Source organism: Mirounga angustirostris, unplaced genomic scaffold (assembly GCF_029215605.1).
Source record: "Mirounga angustirostris isolate CCGP_5_RB_7025 unplaced genomic scaffold, mMirAng1.0.hap1 SCAF_7, whole genome shotgun sequence".
NCBI classification, from domain to species: Eukaryota; Metazoa; Chordata; class Mammalia; order Carnivora; family Phocidae; genus Mirounga; species Mirounga angustirostris.
This window is the reverse complement of record NW_026991715.1, coordinates 39,963,076-39,989,561: the sequence shown is the minus strand read 5'-3', so window position 1 is coordinate 39,989,561 and position 26,486 is coordinate 39,963,076. Positions and strand designations below refer to the sequence as shown.

The following is a 26,486-nucleotide window of genomic DNA, read 5'->3' as shown; positions in this document are numbered from 1 at the left end:
GTCACATATTCTTTCAGTTTCTGCCAGTCTTGGAAGCTCTGCATCTCTCCATCCATTCTAAATGACAGCCTTGCCAGATAAAGTATTCTTGTCTGCATGTTCTTCTCGTTTAGTACCCTGAATATGTCTTGCCAGGCCTTTCTGGCTTGCCAGGTCTCTGTGGATAGGTCTGACATTATTCTGATGTTCCTCCCTCTGTACGTAAGGAATCTCTTCTCCCTAACTGCCCTTAAGATGGTTTCCTTGGTTCTAAGATTTGCAAGTTTTACTATTACATGCCGGGGTGTTAGCCTGTTTTCCTTGAGCTTAGGAGGGGTCCTCTCTGCCTCTAGGACACGAATGTTTGTTTCATTCCCCAGATTAGGGAAGTTCTCAGCTATGATTTGCTCAAATACATCTTCTAGTCCTCTCTCTCTCTCCACCCCCTTGGGATTCCAATAATTCTGACATTGGAACATTTCAGGTGTCACTTATTTCTCTGATTCTATTTTCTTGGATTCTGAGTTGTTATTTCCTGGCCTCCTCTCTTCCCTTTTTATCTGTTAATTGGTCTTCTAGGTCACTAATTCATTCTTCTGCCTCACTAACCCTAGCTGTTAGATTATCTAGATTAGATTGGATCTCATTGATAACATTTTTAAGTTCTGCCAATTCAGCTTTCATTTCTGCCCTTAGAGACTCTATGTTGCCATTAATTGATTTCTCCATTCTAGCTATTGTCTTCACAATTGCTAGCCTGAATTCCATCTCTGACATCTTGGTTATATCTGAATCCATTTGTAAATCTGTGGCATAAGTCATAGTCGCTGAGTCTTTCCTATTCTGGGGGTTCCTCCTCCTAGTCATTCTGTTGAGGGGTGGTTGAGGGAATGTATAGAGTCCAAATTATTGACCACAACCCAAGCAAGATGCACCCTGTTTTCTAGGGACCTTAGGGTTGCTGGCCTCTTGTTCTCCCAGGCTGTCTTCTGGGGCAGGGGCCTGCCTCGCTGTTACTCAGGCAACCCTGTTTGGGCAGAGTTGCTCTGCCCCCTATGGTGGGGGATGGGCTCAGTGGGAATCAGTCTTTGGGGGGGCTTTTATTCTCTGGCGGCTTTCCGCATCTCTTCCTAGAGTCAGAGCCCAAGAGAGAGACCGTTTCCAACCCTCTGCCTCAGAGCAGAGAGATCAGTCTGTTCAGTGAGCTCTCCAGGCCACACTATCTCTGTTTCTGTCCGTGCTGCTATAAACTGCAGCATCCTGGGTTGTGCGCCCCTCTTCAGCACTCCCAGTCCTCGCCTCTAGGTAGGGGCTCGTCTCTGCCCTTTGTGCTTCTAAAACCGCCAGCCACCCCCAGTTCGCACATGCCGCCCCGCCACTCTGGGTTTCCATCCGGGGGCTGCCCTAAAGTCCTTTCCCCATCGCTACTGGTCTGCGAGTCTGTGCCCCATCCCCAGTGCGGAAGGCTGTTGCTCACTGGTGGTGTAGGATCCCCACGGCCAGGCTCCCTCCCGCTGCTGTTTATCCTCCGATATCTGCCCGCAGAATCACGGCTTCCTGCTTCGTACCTCGAAACCAACTGCCTGGGGTATTCTGTTTGTGGAGATCCAGGTCTGTCTGCTTACATCTCAGGCTAATTTCATGGGTGTTCAGAGTGCTCTGGTAGAGCCATCCAGCTCAATTCCAGGGACTGGTTGGGATTTTTAACTGATCCCTTCCCATTTACTGCAGGTGCATCAGGGGGAGATGACCATGCCTCAGGGCTCCCACTTGTCTGTTGAGTTGTTTGCATGGGGCTTGCCTGGAGTTTGTAATTCCCCAGCCCTAATGACAGTCCCTGGAAGAGAAGAGAAACTAATGTGAAAATCTAGTTCTTAATTATGAGGACATCAGTCAGTGTCCAGGGGACTTCCTGAATGCTTGATTAAAGTCCAAGAGGTTTTTCTGTTTCAGTGGGTTTAATTCTCAAGTTCAATTCTGATTGATGAGGGTTTTTTGTGGTTCTCTTAAATGGTGAAGTAACAATTAGAATTTTGGTTTGGCTCAGAGTTTAATTCAGCAAGGTTTGAAAGACAACTCATTATAGCCTTAGGTTTTCTACATAGAATTAGATACTGACTCTGAGTGTGTTGAGCAGGCAGGAAAGAGAAAGCTCTGGAGGATGTGTTAACTTGCAGACTGGTGTTTTGTTTAGCCTAAAATTGAGTATGGTTCCACTTAACAAGTGTTTGTATCACAATTACCATTGTTATAGGTTAAAAGTAAGTATGGACAAATGCATATAACTCCCCATCAGACATGCTGAGCCCCCAGATGGCAAAGAATTCATTCACTGATCTAGCTTTGGTTCTAATCAAGCAACACATGTTTATTGAACATTTGTATGCAAGACTTTCAGTACAAAGGAAAACCAGAAAGGAGCTGACAATGCTGTTGAGATAAAAACAAATGCAAGGATTGTTAAATCATAATGTGAGAGTACCTGAGGTCCTATTAAACAAGTGGGCCAGACCAAGTGTAGGGGGCTTCCACAAAATGATCATTTAAGGCTAAGAATCCCTCAGAATTTGAGTCAATGAAGGCAGAACAATCAGGCATAGAAATGGGAAAGGTCAAGATATACCAAAGCTATATTCTATACATTCAATTTGAACCAGGGAAGTTCAAAATCAAGGTAGATACAGTACACCAGCTTCTGATGGGATTTGCTGTCCAGCTGAGGAGGTTTGCGTTCATTCCTTTAAGTGGAAATCAGATGAAGCTACTGAGAAGTAATAAGTGCCTGGATATCAGAACAAATGGACAATGTATACAAAGGACATGACTGAGGCTCAGCCAAGTGCCACTATTAAAAACTGTGACCTAGAGATATGAAAATCAAGCTTGACCATGAATATTCATAGCAGCATTATTCGTAGTAGCCACAAAGTAGAAACCCAGGTGTTTATCAAGTGTTTAAGCGATACACCAAATGTGGTATATCCATACAATGGGTTATTATTCAACCATAAAAAGGAATAAAGTGCTGATATATACTACAGGATGGATGAACCATGGAGATAGTACTGAGGGAAAGCAGCCAGTCACAGAAAAACTCTATCTCATATAATTCCATTTAGGGGAAATATCCAGATTAGGCAATTTCATAGAACAAAAAAAACAGATTAGTCATTTCCTAGGGCTGCAGGAGTAGGGAATGAGGAGTAACTACAAATGGGTATAGAATTTGGGGGCAGGGGGCCAGTTGATGAAATAGTTTGAAATTTAGACTATGGCAATGCTTATACAATTATGTGATTATACTGAAAAAAAACCAATGAACTGTAAACTTCAAATGAGCAGATTTTATGGTATGTAATTTTATATCTCAAGAAAGCTATAAACACATTTTTTAAGCATCTCAGATGCTCCTGGTGTTGATAGGAGCAGTGACACACAGAGACCAGGGGAATTGTGAAATAGTTAGATACATCAACTCGGAGCTTGGCAAGGCTCTGTGCCAGATCTCTGGATGGTACAGGTCCCATGCAAGTCCTTCCATGAGAAAGAAAATACAGAAACCAGTGACTGCTTTTTCTGCTTCCAGGTTCTTGATCGGTAACGTACTTACATCCTGCAGATTCTACTCCAAGTTAGACTGTTGGCTTTCTAGCTAGCCCAAATGTGGTAGGGTTAGTTGATAAGGATGTACTTATTTTCTCTTGTTTTTGCTTCTGTTCTGCAGTTTTTGAAGAGCCTGAAGATCCAAGCAACAGGTCATTTTTCTCTGAAATTATCTCTTCGATTTCGGATGTGAAGTTCAGCCACAGTGGGAGGTATATCATGACCAGAGACTATCTGACCGTTAAAGTTTGGGATCTCAACATGGAAAACCGCCCTATTGAGACTTACCAGGTATGGACCCCCACCCACCCATAGGTACATAAGGCACTTCCTTTGCGGGCCTCCATATCAGCTTCTGCCACAAAGGCTTACAGTGCACAAGAGTAAGAGACCGTACATCATCATATCATATATATTCAATAAAATGGTATAGTTTATAAGGGCCATAGGATATTAGACAAGGGTACATAAGGAGGAGCTTGAATTCCATTTAAGCTGTATCTACTGAGCATTTAATGTGGGATGGATACTGTAGATAGAAAGGTACACAAGACAGACATGGTCCTGCTCTCCTAGAGCTGATGACTGGTAGAGAAGCCTGATGATGAATAGGGGATTGAGTAGGCAGTGAGGCTAGAGATGGTACTGGGTGCTTGGGAGCACAGACAAGGAGGGTCAGCCTGGTGAGAAGAGACCCAAAGGCTGACCCTTGATTGAACTAGCCAGAAGGATAGTGTGTTCATAGATGCTGTGTTCAGAAAGGAGTTATTTGTATATTAAATATAGAACATGGGCAGAAAGAAGAGTCTGGAAATGTAGGCCCTGGTAAAGAAGATTTCGTTATTTTGTCTTCAGCGTGAGTACAATGGAAAACCATTAAAAGGTTTTACACTGGAAATGACAGGAGGAGATGATGGCAATTGGCGCTGGAATGGTGGCATGCAGATAGAGGGAGAGGTAGGAGGAGAGCCTATGAGGTGCACTTGCCAATTCAATGTGGAGGGAAGAAGAGTTAAGACTGTACAGGTTGTTAGCGTAAGCATTGGCTAAATGGTTGGTAGATTGATGGACAAAGGGAACAAAGGAGAAGGCAGTGTTTAGAATACGATGGCCTTTTTTAGAAGATGGAAGACTAGACTTTGAGGTAGAAAGGATTTGAAGAAGCTCATTTCAGGTACGAGCACAATAGAGGCAAAGATAAAGAGGCAGGGATAAACTGGTCCTTTTTAAAGATATTTTGGTTTAGATTAAAAGAGGTGTGAAAATTTTAGATAGAGGGATTTAACTTACATATTTTTTCTTGAGACAGAATTCAGATACTGTAATATTCACCCTTTCAAAGTCTACCAAAGTTGTGGAACCCTCAACCACTCCAATTTCAGAACATTTTCATCACTAACATTCTGATTGTGCTGGGGAGGAGAGACTATAGGGGGAGATGGAAGGAGATAGGACAGTTAACAAGTTATTGCAACATTCTGGCAAACGCTGATAGTAGCTTAGATGAGGGTGTGAGCAATGGGGGTGACCAGATTCTTAATATATTTTCATGGTAAAATCAACAGGACTTAACAAATTGGATATGTGATGTAAGAGGAAAAGAAGCACCAGGGATCATTCCAAGGTTTTTATCCTGAGCAATTGGGAAAATGGTGGTGCCATTTTATGTAGATGAGGGAATCACAATTTATTTTGGGACATGTAGAGCCAAGTAAACACCCAGAAATTGCAAGTAGACAGCTCAGTTTGAGTTTGGGTATACCTTAGCTTAGAGAAAAGAAGCGGTCAGGACCATGCCCTGGGAACTCAGTGTTTACAGGTTGGGAAGAGGAAAAGTGAGAAGGATGTTCTAGGAGCCAAGTAAAGAGACTATTTCAAGGAGGAGAAGTCACCAACTACCAAATGCTCTTGCTGAATCAAGTAGGAAAGGATTGAAAATTGGCCATTGGATTTAGTAATGAGGAGATAGGTGTAGGTGAATGGCATTAATGAAGGTCTGATTGGAGTGGGTTTTGAGAGAGACTGTAAATAGGAGATGCGAGTGTAATGAGTACAGGTAGCTCTTCCAAGAAATTTTAGTCTAAAGGGCAACAGCGAAATGGGGTGGTAGCAGGAATGGGATACAGGCATAAGGAAGTTATCACAGCATGTTTTATGCTGAGGGGAATAAGCCAGGAGAGAAAGAATTCAAGCAGTTGACTCCTTGGGGGAAGCAAGATGGAACAGAGTCCATTGCCTCGAGGCAGGTGTTGTAGGCCATACATGGGAAGATGGACAATTCATCCATCAAAGGAAGGAGAGAAGAGTAAATAGCTATGGATCCATTGTGTTGGTAGCCATAGATGGTTTCTTCTTGTTGCTTCTATTTTCTCATAAAATAAGAAGAGTGAGAAAGAAAAGTGTAAAATACGCATCTAAGAGAGTTGAGTACAATGGAAGGAGAGAGATACTTAAGGTGTGACTGTAATGATGGGCCACTAAACCTCAAGTAGATAAGGAGGGAAATAATGTGTGAAGAAAAGTAGACAGAATAATGGATTTGAAGAATTGATAGAATCAAGATAGTAAAGAGTGAACTAAGAAGATAGGAGGTAGCATTAGAACAGTACTTGTTCAACAGGTATAATTAGGGTCGTGGCAAGTCTTATCATGTGGCCAAGGAAGCAAAGGAAAAAACACATTGAAAATGATGAGGCCAACTGAGAGACCAGAGTAATGATCCACGAAGAATAATGGCAGGGGATCCAGGTGCTAAAATTGCTTCAAGGAATGTGGCAGAGGGGCTCAGAACTGTTGCTAACTATAACAAGGTAGTCAGCAGGGAGTTTAGTTGGTGACATGACTTCAAAGGAGCTGAGGGCTTTAGAACAGGAATCATCGCCTGGAGCAGCAAGGAGCCCACCTACCCTACTTTGACATATGAGTGGCCACAGGACAAGCCAATCTTTCAGAAGAAATTCAGAGAGAAGATTGAGGACCCCAAGGACTTTGACCAACTGTGAGTAATGCAGGGGCCAGAATTCAAAAGGACATAGGTGGTTGAGATAGTCTGCCCTATATATTTGGGGTCTTCCTGTCCCCCAGATCCTTCCAGACTTCAGGGCCCCACTTCACAGCACCTGCCTCGAGGCTCTCACCTTCACGTTCAGCCCAGGGCTAAGCCAACTTGTGTGTCCTCTTCCAGCTGCACACACCTCTCGTGTTACAGAGGGCAATGACAACTAGAACCTGAGTGTGGGTGGTATGGACAGACTTGTGGCCTGCTGGCCAGACCAGATGAGAGAAAACTGGATTTAGTCTCTTCAGTGGCAGGAGCAATTAGTACTTTCATTTTAGAGAAAGGCTTTAAGAGCAAAGCTGGTTTTAGAACCCAGTAAGCTAGCTAGGACATGGAATAATCAGCATTTTAAGAGCATAATTCTCAAAGCAAGTTCAGCTAGTGGTAGACGTGGAAGTGCTCTTTGTCAAATGCTTTGAGATAGGTCTCATAGCACACATATTGAAATGAAATATTACAGAAGTTTAACTTTAGATAGCATACTTCAAAGCAATTTAAATTTATATACTATACCCCACATGGTAACATACTATATAAAAGATGGCAAGCAACTGAATTTCTAGAACACTGTTTCCCATTGGGCCAGCCTTCACTGTCACCAGTTACTAATGCCTTCCCTGTGGAGGGGAGAAAGTAATGTTCCTGCCATGTATTTTCATACACGCGTCAACTGGTCTCCAGCATCCTTCCAGAAATAAGAAACTGTAGACTTAAGTATCATTAGCTCTTCTCTGTAGATTTCAGTATCATCAGCTCTTTTCAAGCTCTCCTACAGAACAGGGGTTGGCAAACCATGGCTGGTGGGCCAAATCCAGTCTCCATCTGTTTTAGTAAAAAATTTTACTGAAATACAGCCACACCTGATCATGGGTACATGGTTGCGTACATGGTTGCTTTCACGCTACAATGGCAGAGTTGAACAGATGCGATGGAGATGATATAGCCCACAGGCTTAAAATATCTGCTATGTGACTCTTTACAAGAGAAGTCTGTTGACCCCTGAAATCTAAGAACCAACCAACAGAGTTCACTCTTGCTGGGCCTCATGAGCAGTCCCATTATGTACAACACCAGGCTTCCACGAGTTCATGATTTGAGAACCTCTGTGTTGGGAGGCTAGTGTCAAGAAAGCCATACATAATAGGAACATGAAGAAAAAAGCATCAAATTGGGTGAGTTTTAAGTTTTCTCTTGCTCTGTGTTCTAGATGTTTCTAATCAATGTGTCTTACCTTATCCTCTCCTCTGATGGAGATAGGGCCATCTTGTTTGCCTAAGGTTTTGTTTTTTGTTCGAGCAACAGAACATAAATATAACATACCTTCATAGTAAATGTTCTTTTTCTTTAGATGACATCAAGTCAAGGCAGTAGGAACTTCCCAAAATTCAGCTGCTGGGAGGAGAAAATACTGGTTCAGACTGGATTTTCTTTTAGATCCCTCCTGACTTTTGTCTTTCAAGAATTATTTGTAGAGTTCTAGGCAATGTGGTTCGTACTAATGGACTCACATTTCCAAATCACACGTTTTGATACTTATAAACTTTCACCTTTGCCTTCTGTCTATATGTCAAGAAAAGTTTGTGAAGAAGAACATAGGCTGAGCCAAAAACAAATTTTAGTGATTGTAGTGAGAGAAAATGATGACTATCCGTTTCTTATAATTTTGCAATTCCTTGACTCTTATAGAATTCTAAGAGGTTCTGCATCATAGAAACCTGCTTAACCATTTGTTTTCAAAACTAGTTTCTCCCTTCTCAAAACACATCTTTGCCTTGCCTGAAAAGTGCTCCATATCAGATCAGTGGAATACGAGTAAGGGGGAGAGAAGGCTGAAAATAAGGAGCTATTTGGCTCATTTTTTTCTCCAAAAAGTAGGAGAGCTGGAGTACAGACATGTCTCATTTTATTACATTTCTGAATACTGCCTTTTTTTTAATATACAAATTGAAGGTTGGCAGCAGCCCTGCATTGAGCAAGTCTACCGGCACCATTTTTCCAACAGCATTTGCTCATTTCATGTCTGTGTCACCTTTACCATTTTCAAGCTTTATTATTATTACTATTACACGTTATGACAATCTGTGATGAGTCATCTTTGACATTACTATTTTAACTGTGTTGGGGTGCCAGATCAGGGCCCATATAAAATGGGGAGCTTAAATAATTTATGTTGTGTGTGTTCTGCCTGCTCCACCACCCTGTCCTTCCTTCTCTCCTTCTCCTCTGGCCTCCGTATTCCCTGGACACAGCAATATTGAAATTAGGCCAGTTGATAACCCTCCCCTGGTTTCAAAGTGTTCATGTGAAAGAAAGAGTCACACATCTCTCACTTGAAATCAAAAGCTAGAAGTGATTAAGCATAGTGAGGAAATCATGTAAAAAGCAAAGCAGGCTGAAAGCTAGGCCTCTTGCACCCAACTGCCAAGTTGTGAATGTAAAGGAAAAGTTCTTGAAGGGAATTAAAAGTGCTACCCTAGTGAACAAATGAATGATGAGACACTGAAACAGCCTTAGGAGAAAGTTTGAGGGGTCTGGAGAGAAGATCAAACCAGCCCCAGCATCTCCTTAAGCCAAAGCATAATCCAGAGCAAGGCCCTAACTCTCCTCCATTCTCTGAAGGCTGAGAGTGGGGAAGAGGCTGCAGAAGAAAATTTAAAGTGAGGAGAGGTTCCACTTATAGAGCACTCATAAGGTTCAAGGAAAGAAGCCGTCTCCAAAACTTGAAAGCACAAGATTAGCAGCAAGGGCTGATACAGAAGCTGCAGCAAGTTCTCCAGAAGATCTAGCTGAGACAATTCATGAAGGTGACTACACCAAGCAACAGATTTTCAACGTGGACAAAACAGCCTTCAATTGGAAAAAGATGCCATCAAGGAGTTTCATAGCTATAGAGGGGAAGTCAGTACCTGGCTTCAAAGCGTCAAAGGACAGGCTGATTTCCTTGGTAGGAGCGAATGCAGCTGGTGACTAAGTTGAAGCCAAAGCTCATTTACTATTCTGAAAATCCTAGGGCCCTTAAGAAATATGCAAAATCTGGGACGCCTGGGTGGCTCAGTCGGTTAAGCGTCTGCCTTCAGCTCAGGTCATGATCCCAGGGTCCTGGGATCGAGTCCCGTATCGGGCTCCCTGCTCCATGGGGAGCCTGCATCTCCCTCTGCCTCTGCCTCTCTCTCTCTATCTCTCATGAATAAATAAATACAATCTTAAAAAAAAAAAAAAGAAATATGCAAAATCTACTCTGCTTGTGCTCTATAAACGGAACAACACAGCCTGGATGACTGCACTGTGTTTACAACATGGCTTACTGAGTATTTTAAGCCCACGGTTGAGACCTACTGCTCATTGATGATGCACCTGGTCACCGAAGAGCTCTGAGGGAGATGTACAATGAGATTTATGTTGTTTTCATGCCTGCTAACATAACATCCATTCTGCAGCCCATGGATCAAGAAGTCATTTCGACTTTCAAGTCTTATTATTGAAGAACTACATTTCATAAGGCTATAGATGCCCTAGTGATTCCTCTGATGGGTGTAGGCAAAGTAAATGCAAAGCCTTCTGGAAAGGATTTGTTACTCTAGGTGCCATTAAGAACATCGGTGGTTCATGGGAAGAAGTTAAACTATCAACATGCACAGGAGTTTGGAAGCAGTTGATTCCAGTCCTTGTGGATGAGTTTGAGAGGCTCCAAACTTTAATGAAGGAAACCACTGCAGATGTGGTGGAAATAGCAAGTGGAGCCTACAGATGGGACTGAACTTAAAAGGAGGAGGACTTGCTTCTTACAGATGAGCAGAGCAAGTGGTTTCTTGAGCTGGAATCTACTGGCGAAGATGCTGTAGAGATTGTTGAAATGTCAACAAAGGATTTAGAATATCACATGAACTTAGTTGATAAAGCAGGAACAAGGTCTGAGAGGATCGACTCCAATTTTGAAAGAAGTTCTGCTGTGGGTAAAATGCTATCAAACAGTACCGCATGCTATAGAAGAAGCCTTTGTGAAAGACAGAGGCCATAGCTTTGGCACACTTTGTCTTATTTGAAGAAATTGCCACCCCCATATCAGCCTTCACCAACCACCACTGTGGCCAGTCAGGACAACCCTGAGGTATGACCTTCTACTACCAGAAAAAGGACAACTAGCTGGAAATCTCAGATGATTTGCATTTGTTCTCAGCAATTAAGTATTTTTTAATTAAGGTATATACATTTTTTTAGATAATGCAATTTACTGCATACTTAATAGAGTATAGTGTAAGCCTAACTTCCACATGCCCTGGGATACCAAAACGTTTATTTAACTCACTTTGTTACGATAGTCACTTTATTATCACCGTCTAGAACCCACAGTATCTTCGAGGTGTGCCTATACTAAAACAACAAACTTGGCTTCCATTGCCCGCTGGATCAATTCCCTGCTTGGCATACTGCCATTCAGAAGCCACAGCTCTCTAGCTCCTCTATTACAAAGAACCCAGGAACAAGTCAATGAGAAGTCAAGACAAGACAAGAAAGATCTGGAGTTGGCAAAACTAGGACCCAGAGGCTCATTTTGTCTCCCACCTGTTTTATAAGTAAAGTTCTATTGGGACACAGCCCCACTCTTCTGTTTATGCATTACCTACGGCTACATTTGCATTACAAGGGCTGAGTTGAGAGGTCGCCACAGAAGTCCTATGGCCCACAAAGCATAAATATTGACTTTCTGGCCCTTGATAGAAAAGGTTTGCCGGGGCGCCTGGGTGGCTCAGTCGTTAAGCACCTGCCTTTGGCTCAGGTCATGATCCCGGGGTCCTGGGATTGAGTCCCACGTCGGGCTCCCTGCTCTGCGGGAAGCCTGCTTCTCCCTCTCCCACTCCCCCTGCTTGTGTTCCTGCTCTCGCTATGTCTCTGTCAAATAAATAAATAAAATCTTTAAAAAAAAAAAAAAAGAAAAGGTTTGCCAAACAATGGTCAAGATCAAGAATCAGTCCTTTTTTTGCCCACAGACTCTCTCCTCCTTCTTTGCTCAAAGACTCTTAACAATCACTAGAGATCTGCAGCCCTACGAAAAGAAATGGCCTTCTACATCAGACTTGTGCCACTTGGAATAGGCCCAAAAGGCGGCAGGAGAGGAAGGGAACGACAAGGAGTTAATTTATAGCATAGATCTTAAGTGTGAGACGTAAACCTCACCCTTGCGTCCCCTTCTCCATCTAACAATGCCAGAAGCCCTGCCGCAGATGGATTCTCTTGTCACCAAAGCAATGAGGCGGGTACCCTGACAAGGCCCAGGACTGTTTGGTAACAGTCGTTTGCCGAGTTAGAAATACTTGCACTGTCCACATGACTCAGAGAGCTTTCCAATCCCCCAAAACATCTCAGGGAACATAGGGTGAATGACCCAACCATGCTGACTGGTCTCCTGTAAAGTTCCCATCCAACAACTTCATGGGGTCCCAGCATCCCCTGCCCTTCCTCACTCTCAGGTGCGAACTTTCCTTCTTATTTCACTGAAAAATAGAAACAGGAGAGAATTACCCATGCTCCAGGACTGCATCCTTTACATCAGAGTCTCGTCAACAGCTTCACCTGCACAGGCCTTTCCAAATCATCATACCCAAAAATGAACGTGGCAAGTCCATCCTTCCGCTTGCTCAAGAGAAAGATCCAGGAGCCATCTTGACTCTCATTCTTCTTTCCACGCTTCACAGTTACACCATCCACGAATCCTATCAGTTGTCCCTGCAAACATGCCGAGAAGCTGACCGCTTGCTCCCGCTGCTCCCGCCCTGCTCCACACCGTCATCTGCCACCAGGCTCTCACTGGCCTCCCTGCCTCTGCTGCCTCACATTATCAATCATGACACAGCTCAGTGGTCCCTTCTGTGATGTCTCCTCACTTCGCTCAGCATAAAAGGCCCACGTGAACGCTCATCTGCCCCCATGCTAGGATGAAAGCACACCAGGGGTATTTTGTTCACTGCCTCTCCCAAGCACAGAGCTGGCAGGCCATAAACATTTGTTGAGTTAAAGACCAAATGAATAGTGTCCTCTAATGTGTATTTGCAAGTCAGTTTAGAAAATGGGACTCTATACCACCTACTGGGCCCTTCTGCCGGCCACCGGCTCCCTAAGCAAGCTTGCTTAATCCACACTCGCCACATAAGCAGCTCCCCAACCCATGGCTGCAAAGAGCCCAGCCTGGATTCAGACCCAGGCCATCCAATTCAAGGCACATGTATACTAGAAGAATTAACAGCTCACATCACCAGAGGAGGTCTTCACAGAAACGAGCATTTTTAAAATAGTAACTAACCCTCTTGATGTATTTCCCCAACAGGTGCATGACTACCTCCGCAGCAAGCTGTGCTCCCTCTACGAAAACGACTGCATTTTTGATAAATTTGAATGTGTGTGGAATGGGTCAGACAGGTAAGAGAGGCTCCTTGGCTAGGGAATCTTCCAGAGGTGAGCCCTGTATTTGCTGGGGCCCTGGGCAATTTATCCTAAGCAGGGCGTGGCCAAAGAGAGGTCAGAATCAGGCCCCAGGGCCTGGCAGGAATCCACTGTGTATGTCCCTGGATTTCCCTTGAGGTCAGACCTGGATATAAGGGAGAGATGGAGTGAGACCCTTGAATCCTCTTTCAGGACTGGCACAGGTGACCATGAGACATCAACGAGAAAATCCCATGTCTTACACACCAGACGCCCCCAGAGCTAGGTCAACATGGCCGAAATAAACACTAATAATGCACCAGCGAATTCCAGCATAAACAGTTCCAATTATTGCAAAGTGTGCTTTCTAGATCGAAAATTATCCCTAGACGCTTCTAGTGTAGACCTGTCCAAAGGCCCCGGTAGTTCATTAGCTGAATTCTAGTTGGCCTCATTTATCATATTCCCTCAAAGTGATTTATTATTGTTTTAAGGCCTTTTATTTCAACAGTACTTCATATTACCTTCTAATAGTTCATTTTTGGTTTGACAAATACAGATGATTCCCCGCCTTCCAGAACGAAAGGCGGGCTACCAGGGGCTGATTTAGTGTTTTGAGGAACACGGCACCAACAATAGTGCTTTGCAAGCACTACCTTCTGTCAGGGCAAGGCATTCAGGGATTGGAACTTTTAGTAAAAACAAGCGGTTTCTGGCCATTCTTTGGCTTTCTTTGCCAATGAACCCAAATGTGCCTTCCACTTAGGAGACCCGGAAAAAATCTCCACATGACAGAGGCCCCAGGTCACAGCACCCCATTGCTGTGGGTGGGAAGAGACGACAGAGCAGCTGTGATGTACAAACCAAAGCTCCTAAGGGGGAAAGGAGCGGGCCCCGAACCTGTGTTTCTAATTTTTATTTGTAGTTTATATTAATAAATTCTATTTGGTGTTATTGTCCTACTAACTTACCTTAACCTAGACTCACAAAGTACGTATTAGTCACCTTCGCCCACATCCTGTTATAGAATCCTGACCACAAGATGACAAGGTTGTTGTCATCATCCCCATTTTATAGCTGAGTAAACTGAGGCTCAGCAAGATAAAAGCGACCTGCCCCAGCTCATGAGCTAGTATGTAGTAGAGACAAGAGTAGGAAGGTTTGAGTTTGAATCCTAAGATTGACATTCTTTTCATAACTTCACTACTTCTTTCCATAACCAAGAAAATTCTCAGTTCAGGTAAGGTTGAGAGTTTTTCTTTTTTTTTCAAACCAACCAACAAAAACCAAAACACAAGGGCTTTCTCAGTTTAAAACCAAGCTGACTCATGGTGGAGGAAGCCTTGTTGGTTCATGGGAAGCAGTGAGGCCAGTGGCGGAGTGCTAGGCCCTGGGGTCGGGCACATGGGGGTTGGAGGCCCGACTTGGCCATTTTGTCACAGTGAGCGAGTTCCTCACTTTTCCTCAGGTGTAAAGCCCCTATCTGGGATAACGGAAGTCCAGGTGAGATTGCGGGGGAGTCGAGCGCTCAGCACCCTACCTGATAAAGTAGCAACAGCTTCTTCCACTACAAACACGTTCACCATGTCTGTTTCCTGGGCCAGAATTACACAAGCAAGCCCTTGACTGATTTGCCTGGCACAGCTGACCCCACAGCCCTGTCCCCCTGGCTGCGGCCCCATGCTCTCAGTTTTCCCCGCACCTGTCTGCACACTCATGCCACATGAACGGAGAGGAGGTGCTGTCCTCTCCCATCCTCACCTCAGTTGGTCAGGGCTTCACCCACCAACGAGGCCAAGCCCCCGTGCTCCAGCAGCAGCCCCCGTGGGATGTTACTGAAGCAGCATGGTACCCCCCCCCCCCCGCCTGTCCGTGTGTGCAAACTGTCACCTGTAAAGAGTCAGTCCCTTGCTTCTGGAAGGCTTTGGCAGTCACTGCCCTCAGTCAGTCGTAAATCTGCCTGAGGGTGGAGAGCTCTTACAAAAAGGTGGATGCCATCAGTCAATCCACTAGCAAGTGTTTCCTCTCCCAAGTTCTTTTAAAATTTGAATTTGTTTACTCTCTTCCTGAGGGAGACCGCGATGACATCTGTTTTTTAGGTAAGTTTGCTGGCAAGGCTGAATTGAGAGCTGGTTCTTAGCAGGGGGAGGACACACCAGGCTCAGTGTGCTCATCTATCAGCGTTTCTCCCACTGTGCTGGCTGCAGAAAGCCTTAGACGTCCGGCCCAAGCCCCACTCCTGCAACCACACTTGTCGTGTGCATAACCAGTGTTCTCAAAAGTGTTCCTCCTGCCCTGACCTCTCTCCAGCCTCGCAATCCTAAGGGACGTAAGGCTGGGATCATTAAAACCGCAGGACTCACTCCCTGAGCCAAAGAACCAAAAGCGATCTATCCACAGAAGTAAGTAACAAGGAGGATTATCATGATCCTTCATTTCCCAACCAGCCTTCAAAACCGAGACCATGGTCACACAGTCGAGTCTGGGTTTTTGGTTTTTGGTGAAACCGATGGTGCCATAAGCTGGCCACGACGTGGTGTCATTGGCTCCAGAAAGACACAATGGGGATACGCTCCTGCCTTTCTCCAGAGTCCTCAGTGACTCCCTATTTCCTCTCTACCTTGCAGCGTCATCATGACAGGCTCCTACAACAACTTCTTCAGGATGTTCGACAGAAACACCAAGCGTGACGTCACCCTGGAGGCCTCGAGGGAAAACAGCAAACCCCGGGCTATCCTAAAACCGCGGAAAGTGTGCGTAGGGGGCAAGCGGAGAAAAGACGAGATCAGTGTCGACAGTCTGGACTTTAGCAAAAAGATCTTGCATACGGCTTGGCACCCTTCAGAAAATATTATAGCAGTGGCGGCTACAAATAACCTATATATATTCCAGGACAAGGTTAACTAGGAGGACAAGTTATTGCTTAATAATCTCACATACTGAATACTAGTCAGACATGTTTTTAAATGTTTCTTTGGGTCTTCATTTGATGCATTGACATTAATTTCCCTATGCAGAAAACAATCGGAATAGAATTAAAAGGAGTCCAACTTTCTCAGATCCCCAGTTCTAAGAAACTTTTGTCAAACCCAATAGGTTCTGAGACATTTCTGTTTAGAACTGAGAGCTGCCAGCTAACACTAATTCTCCATAGTTGACTTGAATTTCTGATGCTTTTCTTGCCCGGTTTTCTCTGGTGGGTCCAGTGTTTTGTTTCTAGGTGTCTGCTGAGATAAAATGAGGTTGTCTGTAGTATTTAAAGAGAAAAGAGATAAGTTTTTTTTTAATTAAGCAATTCCATTTGGTTGAAAAAAATCAACAAAAAAATAAACACCGTTTACTCTTAAGAGAATTTCTCCTTTTTCTTTTCTTTTTATTTTTTTTTTAAGATTTTATTTATTTATTTGAGAGAGAGAGAGAATGAGAGACAGAGAGCATGAGAGGGAGGAGGGTCAGAGGGAGAAGCAGGCTCCCCGCCGAGCAGGGAGCCCGATGCGGGACTCGATCCCGGGACTCCAGGATCATGACCCGAGCCGAAGGCAGTCGCTCAACCAACTGAGCCACCCAGGCGCCCCAAAGATTTTTTTTTTAAAGATTTTATTTATTTATTTGAGAGAGAGAGAATGAGAGAGAGCAAGCACATGAGAGGGGGGAGGGTTAGAGGGAGAAGCAGGCTCCCCGCCGAGCAGGGAGCCCAATGCGGGACTCGACCCCGGGACTCCAGGATCATGACCTGAGCCGAAGGCAGTCGCTTAACCAACTGAGCCACCCAGGCGCCCTCCTTTTTCTTTTTTTTGTGAAAAAAATCACAAGCAGTCAGCATCTCCCTCCCCTGCCACACTTTTTATTAACAGTCTCATTTGAAGCAGAGATTTATGTCACGAGGCAGCGAAGGGGATGCAGAATGAGAAGGGAGGGGACACATCAACGCTACTATACTCTTTTTTTCTGGAAGCGCCATAGAAACAGCCTGAGAATTTGGCCAGGAAGCCCCATGAATGCTTCAGGGGACATAAAGAGAACACTTTCTACACAGTGCTTCTCAGAGTTAGCTTGGCAAGGCCATGTGGGGCCAAATTCCATCTGCTGCTTTGTTACTCTTGCTTTTTGTCATTTTAAATGGCTCCATATAATCCTCCACTTACACGTTCGTTGGCTTTTTCTCTTCAACCTTTTCCAGCTTATTTATTCCATTGACTTCGAAAGGCCGAGTCCTGGTTGTTTATTATCTGGCATTCTAAGTGAAGCAATGGCACCACCCCTGGCTCCCTGAGAAAGGCTGGTCTGTTCCTTTGGGGCGTGTCTCCTTAGCAGCCCCCTCCTCTCTTCCTGGGTTGGGTAACCAAAAGTCACAATCCATCAATCTCCACTGCAGCTAGAACGGAAATGGCCAATACACATGCTGATTTGTGAAGTCTCATCAAGTGTTTCTAACCCACCCCAAGCTCATCATCTGGACGAATACACCAAACAGCTCTCTTGCCACAAAAACAGAATATGGGGGAGTCAGGAATCTTTCACGATATCGTGAAGTCTACTTGAACCTGTGCAGTCTGCTTCATCCTTCCCCCGACGTTTAAAATTCAGATTTGTAAGTTCCAGAAGGTTCTATGTGGCACACCTCTGAGCAGAAGACTCAATGAATTCAAAGGATTTATAAATGTGAAGGGGAGTCTCGGAGAGGAGGTGGGAGGTACCCAGGAAGCGGGGCCTGGGCTTAGTGTCTCCAGACCCGTCACCATGATTCATTCCCTGTAACTTCCAATTCGTCAACAGGAAATGACTTGAGCATTTTTCTTTTAAACAGAAATTCTCTTTGGATTACTGTGTTTATTAGTAAAGTCCCAACTTGCAAGTGTAATTTGCTTGGGAGGAGGGAAAAAATAGTCTAAGAACCCTATTTCCATTCTAAGCTACTATCCATTTAAATAACAGCTTCTTGGCAAGGTAATAGCTATCTAGCATTTAAGGGAGCACCATTTTGTAAGATGCAGCCCAATCTCAGAAACACTGAGATATGAAAAGTACTTCTCAAACCTGAGAAGAAGCATGTGGATGAAGACGTGACCCTGTTCTCAGTGTTTGTCCTCTTCCCTGCAATGAGAGCCTCTCTTCAAGCGTTGCCCATAAACTGGCCCCAGATGGCAACTCCTTGGGCAGGATTCCTGGCCTGACTGTGACAGTGTTCTTGGAGGAGACCTGAGAGAGGATCAGAAACTTCTCCAACTTCTAGAGAACTGTGATATCAGGATAGCTAGAAGGACCAGTGAGTTATTGTCCAGAGTTTACTCATCAACTTCCTTATGGCCTTTTCCCTGCTCCTCTGAGACTCCTCCTCTCTTGGTACCAGGTGGGGGTTGGGAGAGATCCCTGTTGCTCAAACGTAGGCATTAACCTACCCCTGTGATATTACTCATTTAAGTCACCTTTTTTAAAAGCAAGACTTAGCCTCCTCCAAAGAAAAGATAATCAGGAAATGTCCATTTTAGTGGGTTTTTTTAACATTAAAATAATCACATAACGAGTGACCTAACAGCCATACCCATGCACCACCTACAATCATTTTGTGAACCCCCAGGAGCATGTCTATCAGACTTGGGGACACTGAGTAACTGGTGTCAGAGAACACTTGGAGGCATCCGAGAGTTCCAGCGGACAATGGTTCTCCACTAAGCAGAGCCAAGAGTGCTCCCCACAACACATACGTGAACAAATTGGTCATGGTTTTAAGGGATTCACAGGCCCCCCTGCAGGCTATCTGTGGACTCCACATAAAAATCCCCTAACAAGTCCCACACCCTTAGCACATAGATTTAGAGTCTGAGATCCAGGGAGTGGGAGGAATTTGCTGAAAATCTCAGAATTAAGAGCAGAGAGCAGCTATTCGAATAAAGGATGCACCAGGAAAAAAAAACATCTGAGACTCCTAGACCGGAACAGGAGGGGAAGGCCTTAGAGATCGGACCTCAGGCAGCCATCCCTACCCACCACCATGTATCAGCACTGACCTGCCCTGTGCCAGGTACTGAACGAGGTATTTTCAGTTGCAATTTCCTTCTGCCCCAGTGCTGGAGATGGTCATCATCAACTCGGTCCCTGTTCCAGCTGACACTAAAAGCTACTTAAAAGCTGACTAGCCATGTTTTCAAAAGTTTGTTGGTTCTAAATACTGCATGGCCGGCAGCTTGGTAGGAGCCATCAGGTTACACTGGAGGATGGCAGGTGACTGAGGAGGAAAGGGAGCCACAGCTTCCCAAGCCTTTACTGAAATGATCTGAGTGAAACAGTGCCTGACATTTAAAAAGCTGGACTTGGACAGACATCCACACCTTCTTGTCCAGAGAAGGAAGAAGAATTTGAAGAAGAAAGAAGAAAGACACAAATGAGCATCAAAGTAGCGGGGTGTATGTAGGTGGGTGGGCAGTAAGAACCCATCTGCTTCTTAAATCCTTGAAGTCTGGCCCCTGTCTTTACTCTGTACCGGGGGGGGGGGGGGGGAGGGGGAATACAACATCCTTAAACCTCTCATTGATCTCATAATTAACTCCACCCTATCAACACTTACTATGCAACCAACATGTGACATGTGCAACAGCAGTCAGGCGGAACAAGGATGAAGCTAACATTCTTTTAGCTGGTACCCAGTGAAATCAGTCAACTATCTCCAATGTATTTCTTTTCAACACCCTAGGGCCCCGTTATACTGAAAGTTGACCCTAACACACTCAATCACTGACAAAGTGGGGACCACGATTGTCCTTCCTTCAAACCAGCAGGGCAACTGCCTAAAGCTCCCCTCATACCCTCCTTCCACCACTGTGGATGCATGCTTTTTTAGTCCCTTTGCTGACTGCCTGTGGGTCTCAAGAGAGCCCTAGTAGGCCTAATAGCAAAGCTTGGGGGTGACACTATAGCCCAGAGCCAGATTGAGGGAACCCTTCCTAGTTTGTCCTCCTCCATTATGGCCATGTGTAGATGAAGTGGGTGTGTTTTCAACGGTACCCCCAAAGACACTGCAATCCACCGACTCACCAACAGGAAATATTCCCCCAGATGCCGCCTGAGTCACTGGGTATCTATCAGACCTTAATCTTACACTCCCCCCTGTACTTCTAAGTCAAGTCTCAGGAACTGCTTTCTATTGGAACGACTTGCGTGGTCATGGAAAGAATGTGGAACTGGGAGATAGGAAATGTGCATCCTGCCCCTGGCTCTGCTGCTAAGTAACTGCGGAACTTAGGCAAGTCACTCAAGAGGAATTATGGTTTCCCTAACTTAGCAAATATGAATAAAGCCCTCAGGTATAGGGGATATACTGATAAATTCAGCTCAAGAATCAACTCTTTTCTTGACCACCCTAAGTTCCTTGAGGACCAAGGCCACTTTTGTATCCCGAAAGCATAAAGAAGTATCTGCCTCATAGTAGGTGCTCAATAAATATTTGCTGAATGAATGAACAGATAAATGAATGCATAAGATAGGCACAGCCTCTGTCTCCAGGAAGCTTACGAGATGAGCAGTTTGCCACTGGGAGTTTGAGTACCAGGAACCTTGGTATATGGCATCACAGGACTACTCAGAAGAGTCAAAAAATATAAAAAAAAAAAAAATTGAGAGCCAGGGAGCCAAGATGCTTTAAGAGCAAGCCACCAAGCTCAGATTACAAAGTTAGTTAATAGAGCACATGTGTCCCTGCCTGATGCATTACCTCACAACAGTAGCTAGCCTTCTGGGACCCTGCAGAGCGTGCAAAAAAGGTTGACAGCTTACAATCAATACCATGTTCACTGATGCAGGGAGGAACATTATCACATCCAAGATATTACCCCCACATCCCAGCTCCAGCACTAAATATTCCCCATAACAAGGCAGAGAAAAGTGACAAGAGCTATTATTTTCAACCCTTCCACTTGGAAGCAAGAGGTGAGTCAAACCTTCCCTGGAATGTTCTTAGGGGAAGACAAGTGGTTCCCCAAAGAAATCACTTGGAGCTGAATACACGTCTAATACAACAAGACAGGGATTGGAGAAGATTGGCATTTTCATTTGCCTAGGTGTCCACAATCTAAAAGGGGAGACTCTGTGGGCAGCCAAGAGGTACAACAACAAATTAGAGGGGGGTGGCGGGTCTGGTTGGTGGGGGGTGTGTGAGGTGTGAATGCTGGAATTTATTCTCCATGCCCAAGTCACTCTAATGAAAAAAACTTGAGTCCCCCCCAGTTGGACTTTCTTATTTCAGCTTCTTTGACTGTGACATAATTGCAAATCATATTTCGTCTAGACCAGTGGTTTCCAACTGTAAGCACAAGTGGCTTATGAACAGTCAGCCTGAATTTATCAAAGAGAGCAGCAATCAATTGCATGTTAAACAGCACCAATTTCACAGTGGAGGGGGATGTGGGGTGAGTCACGTTACATGGTAGCCACAAAGCAGTACTGCTCCGAAGTACACTGTAGCATGGGTCTTTAGCCTATGGTGGAACTCTCACAGGAAGAAGCCCAGGGCTAGGACACCAGGGTTGTTTTCTTAATTCCATGGGGCATTTATCTAATGGCAGCCTCCATTTTTCAGCCCTTCATTTCCTAAGAAGATGAGGGGTATTGCTTATTTGTCATATTCTTTTTGAAAAGGCAGAAAGGTTACTTAGTTATATCTGAGATGCTGGTTGATGGGGAAATCAGCTGGAGCTCAAAGATGGGTATATTCATTGAAGATGTGACAAATGTCATAGAAACTCGAAGTGTCCATCAAGGAAAAGAAAGCTCAGTTCAAAAGCTAACATCTTCCAAAGTACAAAAAGAATGTGCCATTTCAGGAATGAAACATGGCTCAAAGCAGCTCTTCACTTTGACCAGCATAAGTATGGTTAACAAACTCCCATCAGTCTCTGAAGATGTCCCAAGAGGGGCATAGGGTTGAATCCTGCAAGAAAGACAATTATAGCTTTTCCCTCTTCTCCAGCATTAAACAAATGATGGATTCTTCCTAATGTATCATGCACACACACACACACACACATGCTCAGCCTCAACACCCCACTAACAGATCCTGCTCTCTCAGAGAATCATTTCTGAAATCATGATTCTTCCTGTCAGAATGATGAGTGCTTCCCAGCTACTTAAGAACACAACCTGGAGACAAAGGTTGTAAATTTTTTTACTGCATTTTATATCAGAACTGGTGATTCATTTATACATTAAAACTCTGCTGGCTTCGCTGACAATAAAATTATATGGCTCCACATAAGGGTGTAACAACTTCCTTTCTCACTTGCTTGTTATATTGCTCAGTCACAACACTTTGGATGTAATAACTATCCTGGTGATGAGCAATAATTGACCATTATAGTTTGTGAGGAAACTTCAATTTACTCAGGCACTTTCATGACCAGAGAAGTGGTGTGATCTGCCCAAGGTTGCACAGAAAGTTACTCCAAGACCAAGAATGAAACCATGTCTTCTGAATCTCCAAGATGAGCCTTATTTCACTATTGTTGCTTTTTTTATTTTTTCATGTGCCTAAAATTAATTGAAAATTAATTAATTAATTAATTAATTAATTAATTAATTAATTAATTAAAAGACCTATATATAGGTCTTTTCAAACCTAGGTAGAAGTTCTGAATATGCAGTTTTAATTCCTATTCAAAGAGCTTTCAACATTTCTGTCTATGGCACCAAAGATAGTTCTGCAGGTGGTGCTGGGAGACGTGCCCCAAGCCAGGTCTCACTAGGGCCCACACTGGCACAGATTCACACAGGTGGACCACTGCATTTATACACTACATTAAATATCATCTACCCACAAAATTAAATGCTACATTATTTGCCTTCTTATAGCTCTCTTCATCAAACCATTGTTCATATTAATTATGTCCCACTGATTAAGCTACACAGATATGATGTAATCCCTAACCTCAAGGAATAGTCTAGTAAAAATGTAATTACGAAAGGTAATTCCAACATAACATGGTTAATGCCATGGCAGAGATACGTGTAGTTTATTGTAGGTGTAAAGTGCAAGAGCATCTCATCTCCTGGAATGGATGAAATGAAGTTCAATCCCAAAGGAGGATGGGGCTAACCAGATGAGCACAAACATGATCAAAGGCAACCACCAACCTCTGAGCACCATCAGCAGTTTGATTTTGCTGAAAAATTCTTGGCTAGGACTGGCTCAAGTGCTGGGAAGGGAGCAGGTTGAGATTGCAGAGGGCCATTTAGAGGACTTAGGTGTCACTCAGCAGTCAATGGAGTACTGCCAGAAGATTTTTAAGAAGAGACTTGACACAGATGGAATTACATTTTCGAAGATCACTCTGGCAACTGTGTAAATGACACATGTGGAGTAGACACCATTGAAAAGCAGGGAGCCTACTTAAGAAGCTGCTGAAGTGGTACAGGAAAGAGGATGAGGGCCTGAACTGAGGGTGTAGGAAAAAAGAGGTAAAATCAGTATAACTTAGAAACTGATGTGATGAGAGCAAACAGTTAATAGACAAGATAATAAGCAATGGTATGAAAAGAGGGAGATACTAAAGGAATGAAACTAGGGTTCAGGGAGAGGAAAAGAGAAAGATAAGGGGTCCAATTTGGGACATAATGAGTTTGAGGAGCCACTGGGATGGCCAGATAGAGAGAGATCACCAGTGAGCAGTGAGAAAAAAAGTACTATGACCTACATATCACTGGATATGATGGAGAGTTAGTCATCGATGTGTCCTGGCCTTTTTGGAAGTGATGGCACAGGGAGAGTGGAGATCAAAACTCTGCTAGCTGAGGAGAGGACCCTGGGGACCAGACACGGGCATAAGGGGGCACATCCCAAGCAATAGAGAAGGAAGTATCAGAGTCACAAGAACCGTGGGCAAAGCCTATTGTGGAGATAAGGGAGTAGAATTCCCCCACTGGAAAATACAATTCCTATAAATCTATTAAAAAAAAATAAAAAACAGAAACAAAAAAACAGGGTTCCAGACCAAGAGGGTGATAGAGGAAGACCCTGAACCCACCTCCTCCAGGGACACACCAAATCTACAGCTATTTATAGAACAATTCCCACTAAAGAAGAGCTGAGGACTGACTGAACAACTTCTGCACAACAAAAGGCCACAGAGAATGGCAAGAGAAAGAAAACAGGATAAGGAAGGGAAGCCCCACCTCCTATATAGCAAACTGCAGTAGGGAAAGAGTACTGAGGGGCTGTGAGCAGATTCATCTGACCTGGAGCACAGAAAAAAAAAAAATCACTTCAAGAGGGCAACTAGAATATAAAGGAAACAGCCCTCAAACCTTGCCAAACAGTGGAGGAGTTGCTGGAACTCTCTTCAGGTTGGAGGGGCTGGTGAGCACCTGATTTAAGTTCCCTTTCCACCTTGATAGTGCACATAGGAGCAGGTTCCAGGTACTATCACTGGCCTGCCACCTCAGGGAGCCCCAGGGCCCCTAGCCCACACCAGCCCAGGCCCTCCCACCAAGGCAGTCACAGTGCAGCACACATCTGGACACCCCTGGTCAGCACTCACTACACCTCCAGCCATCTCAGGTGGCACACAGGTGCAAAGCACCCCAGAACCCTCCAGTCCCACACCACTTTGGCTCCAAACTAATTGCTAGGGTACCCTGGACTTAGACCATTCCTGGACCTACTGGCTCAGGCCTGCTTCAGCTCCAGTCACCCTATCAAAGCACTACCTACACAGTGCACACCAAGACATGCTGGCCCACCCCTACCTGGAGTCAGCCAGCCTGCCAGTGTACTCTCTGTGTGGAGAGACCCAGGACCTCCTGGCTTATTCCCACTTTAACTTCAACTATCCGGCCAGGGTACCCTCTATATGCAGAACCCTGGAAACCCCTGCCTTATACCCACTTCAGCTCTAGCTGTCCATATAGGGCACTTTTTATGTAGAGTCCTGGCATCACCCCAGTCCACACCCACTTCAGCTCCAGCCATCCCAACAGTGTAGCCCCAGCACAGAGTGCCTGGAGACCCCCAGCCCACAGCAGCCACAGCTGCAGCCAGCCAGCCAGTCAAAGTCACCTGACACACAGTCTACACAGGGGATGATCATAAGCAAGAGCAATCTTCAAGTTCAGGAGAAGTAGCTATTCTGCTTATTCATAGAAACAAGCACAGAAAGTCAGGCAAAATGAGGAAACAGAGGAATATGCTCCCAACAAAACAACAAGATAAAACCTCAGAAAAAGAACTAACTGAAATAGAAATAACCAATCTACCTGATAAAGACTTCAAAGTAATGGTTATAAAGACGCTCCATTGGACTAGAGAGAAGAGTGAGAACTTCAACAAAGAGATAAAAAAATATAAAAAAGAATGAATCAGAGATGAAGAATACAATAACCAAATTGAAAAATCCACTGAAGGAAATCAACAGTAGGTTAGAGGATGAAGAAAACATATCAGTGATCTGGAAGCCAGGGTAATGGAAAGCACCCAAGCTGAATAGCAAAAAGAAAAATATTTTTTTTAAAAAAATGGTATTTTAAAGGATCTCTTGGACAACATCAGGTGAAGAAACCTTCATATTATAGGGGTCCCAGAAGGAGAAGAGAGAAAGAAAAGGGGAGAACACTTACTTGAAAAAATACCTGAAAACTTCCTTAACCTGGGGAAGAAAACAGACATCCAGGTTCGAGAAGCACAGAGAGTTCCAAATAAGATGAATACAAGGAGATCCAACTATGTCACATAATGATTAAATGTCAATAACTAAAGATAAAGAATTTTAAAGGCAGTAGTAACATACAAGGGAAACTCCATAAGGCTATCAGCTGATTTTTCAGAAAAAAATTTTTGTGGGCCAGAAGGGAGTAGGATAATGTGTTAAAAGTGCTTAAAGAAAAAAAACCTACAACCAAGAATACTCTACCCAGCAAGGTTACCACTCATATTTGAAGCATATATTACCATTCATTTGAATAATGACTTCCCCAGACAAACAAAAGTTAAAAGGACTTCATCACCACTAAACCAGGTTTAGAATAAATTTTAAAGGGACTTCTTTAAGTGGAAAAGACCATAATTAGAAGAAAATTATGAAAGGAAAAAATTTCATCAGTAAAAGCAAACATACAATAAGAGTGAAATAATCACTTATAAAACTAGTATGAAGGTTAAAAGACAAAAGTAGTAAAATCAATTATATCTTAAAAATTAGTTAAGGTACCCACAAAATAAGAAGATGTAAAATATGACAACACATACATTAAATATGGAGAGGGAGAATAAATATGAAGATCTTTTAGAGTCTTAAACTTAAGTCGCCATCAATTTAATATGGACCACTATTATTTAGGATGTTATATATGAACTTCATGGTAACCATCAACCAAAACATATAATAGATACACAAAAAAATAAAGAGAAAGGCAAGGATAACACTAAAGCAAGTCATCAACCAAAAGG

The 26,486-nt window shown here is 43.9% G+C and overlaps 1 protein-coding gene across 2 annotated transcripts in view; it reads left to right on the top strand.

Moving 5' to 3' along the window:
* The window catches only part of PPP2R2B (protein phosphatase 2 regulatory subunit Bbeta), a 419,321-nt gene extending 402,917 nt beyond the window's left edge, over nucleotides 1-16,404 (top strand). For both annotated transcript variants that reach the window (XM_045894786.1, XM_045894796.2), the window contains exons 7-9: nucleotides 3,704-3,873; nucleotides 12,963-13,054; nucleotides 15,685-16,404. In XM_045894786.1, the coding sequence (XP_045750742.1) occupies nucleotides 3,704-3,873; nucleotides 12,963-13,054; nucleotides 15,685-15,964 (542 nt within the window). In that variant the 3' untranslated portion in view covers nucleotides 15,965-16,404. The remainder of the gene's footprint in view (nucleotides 1-3,703; nucleotides 3,874-12,962; nucleotides 13,055-15,684) is intronic.
* The last annotated feature ends 10,082 nt before the right edge of the window (nucleotides 16,405-26,486 follow it).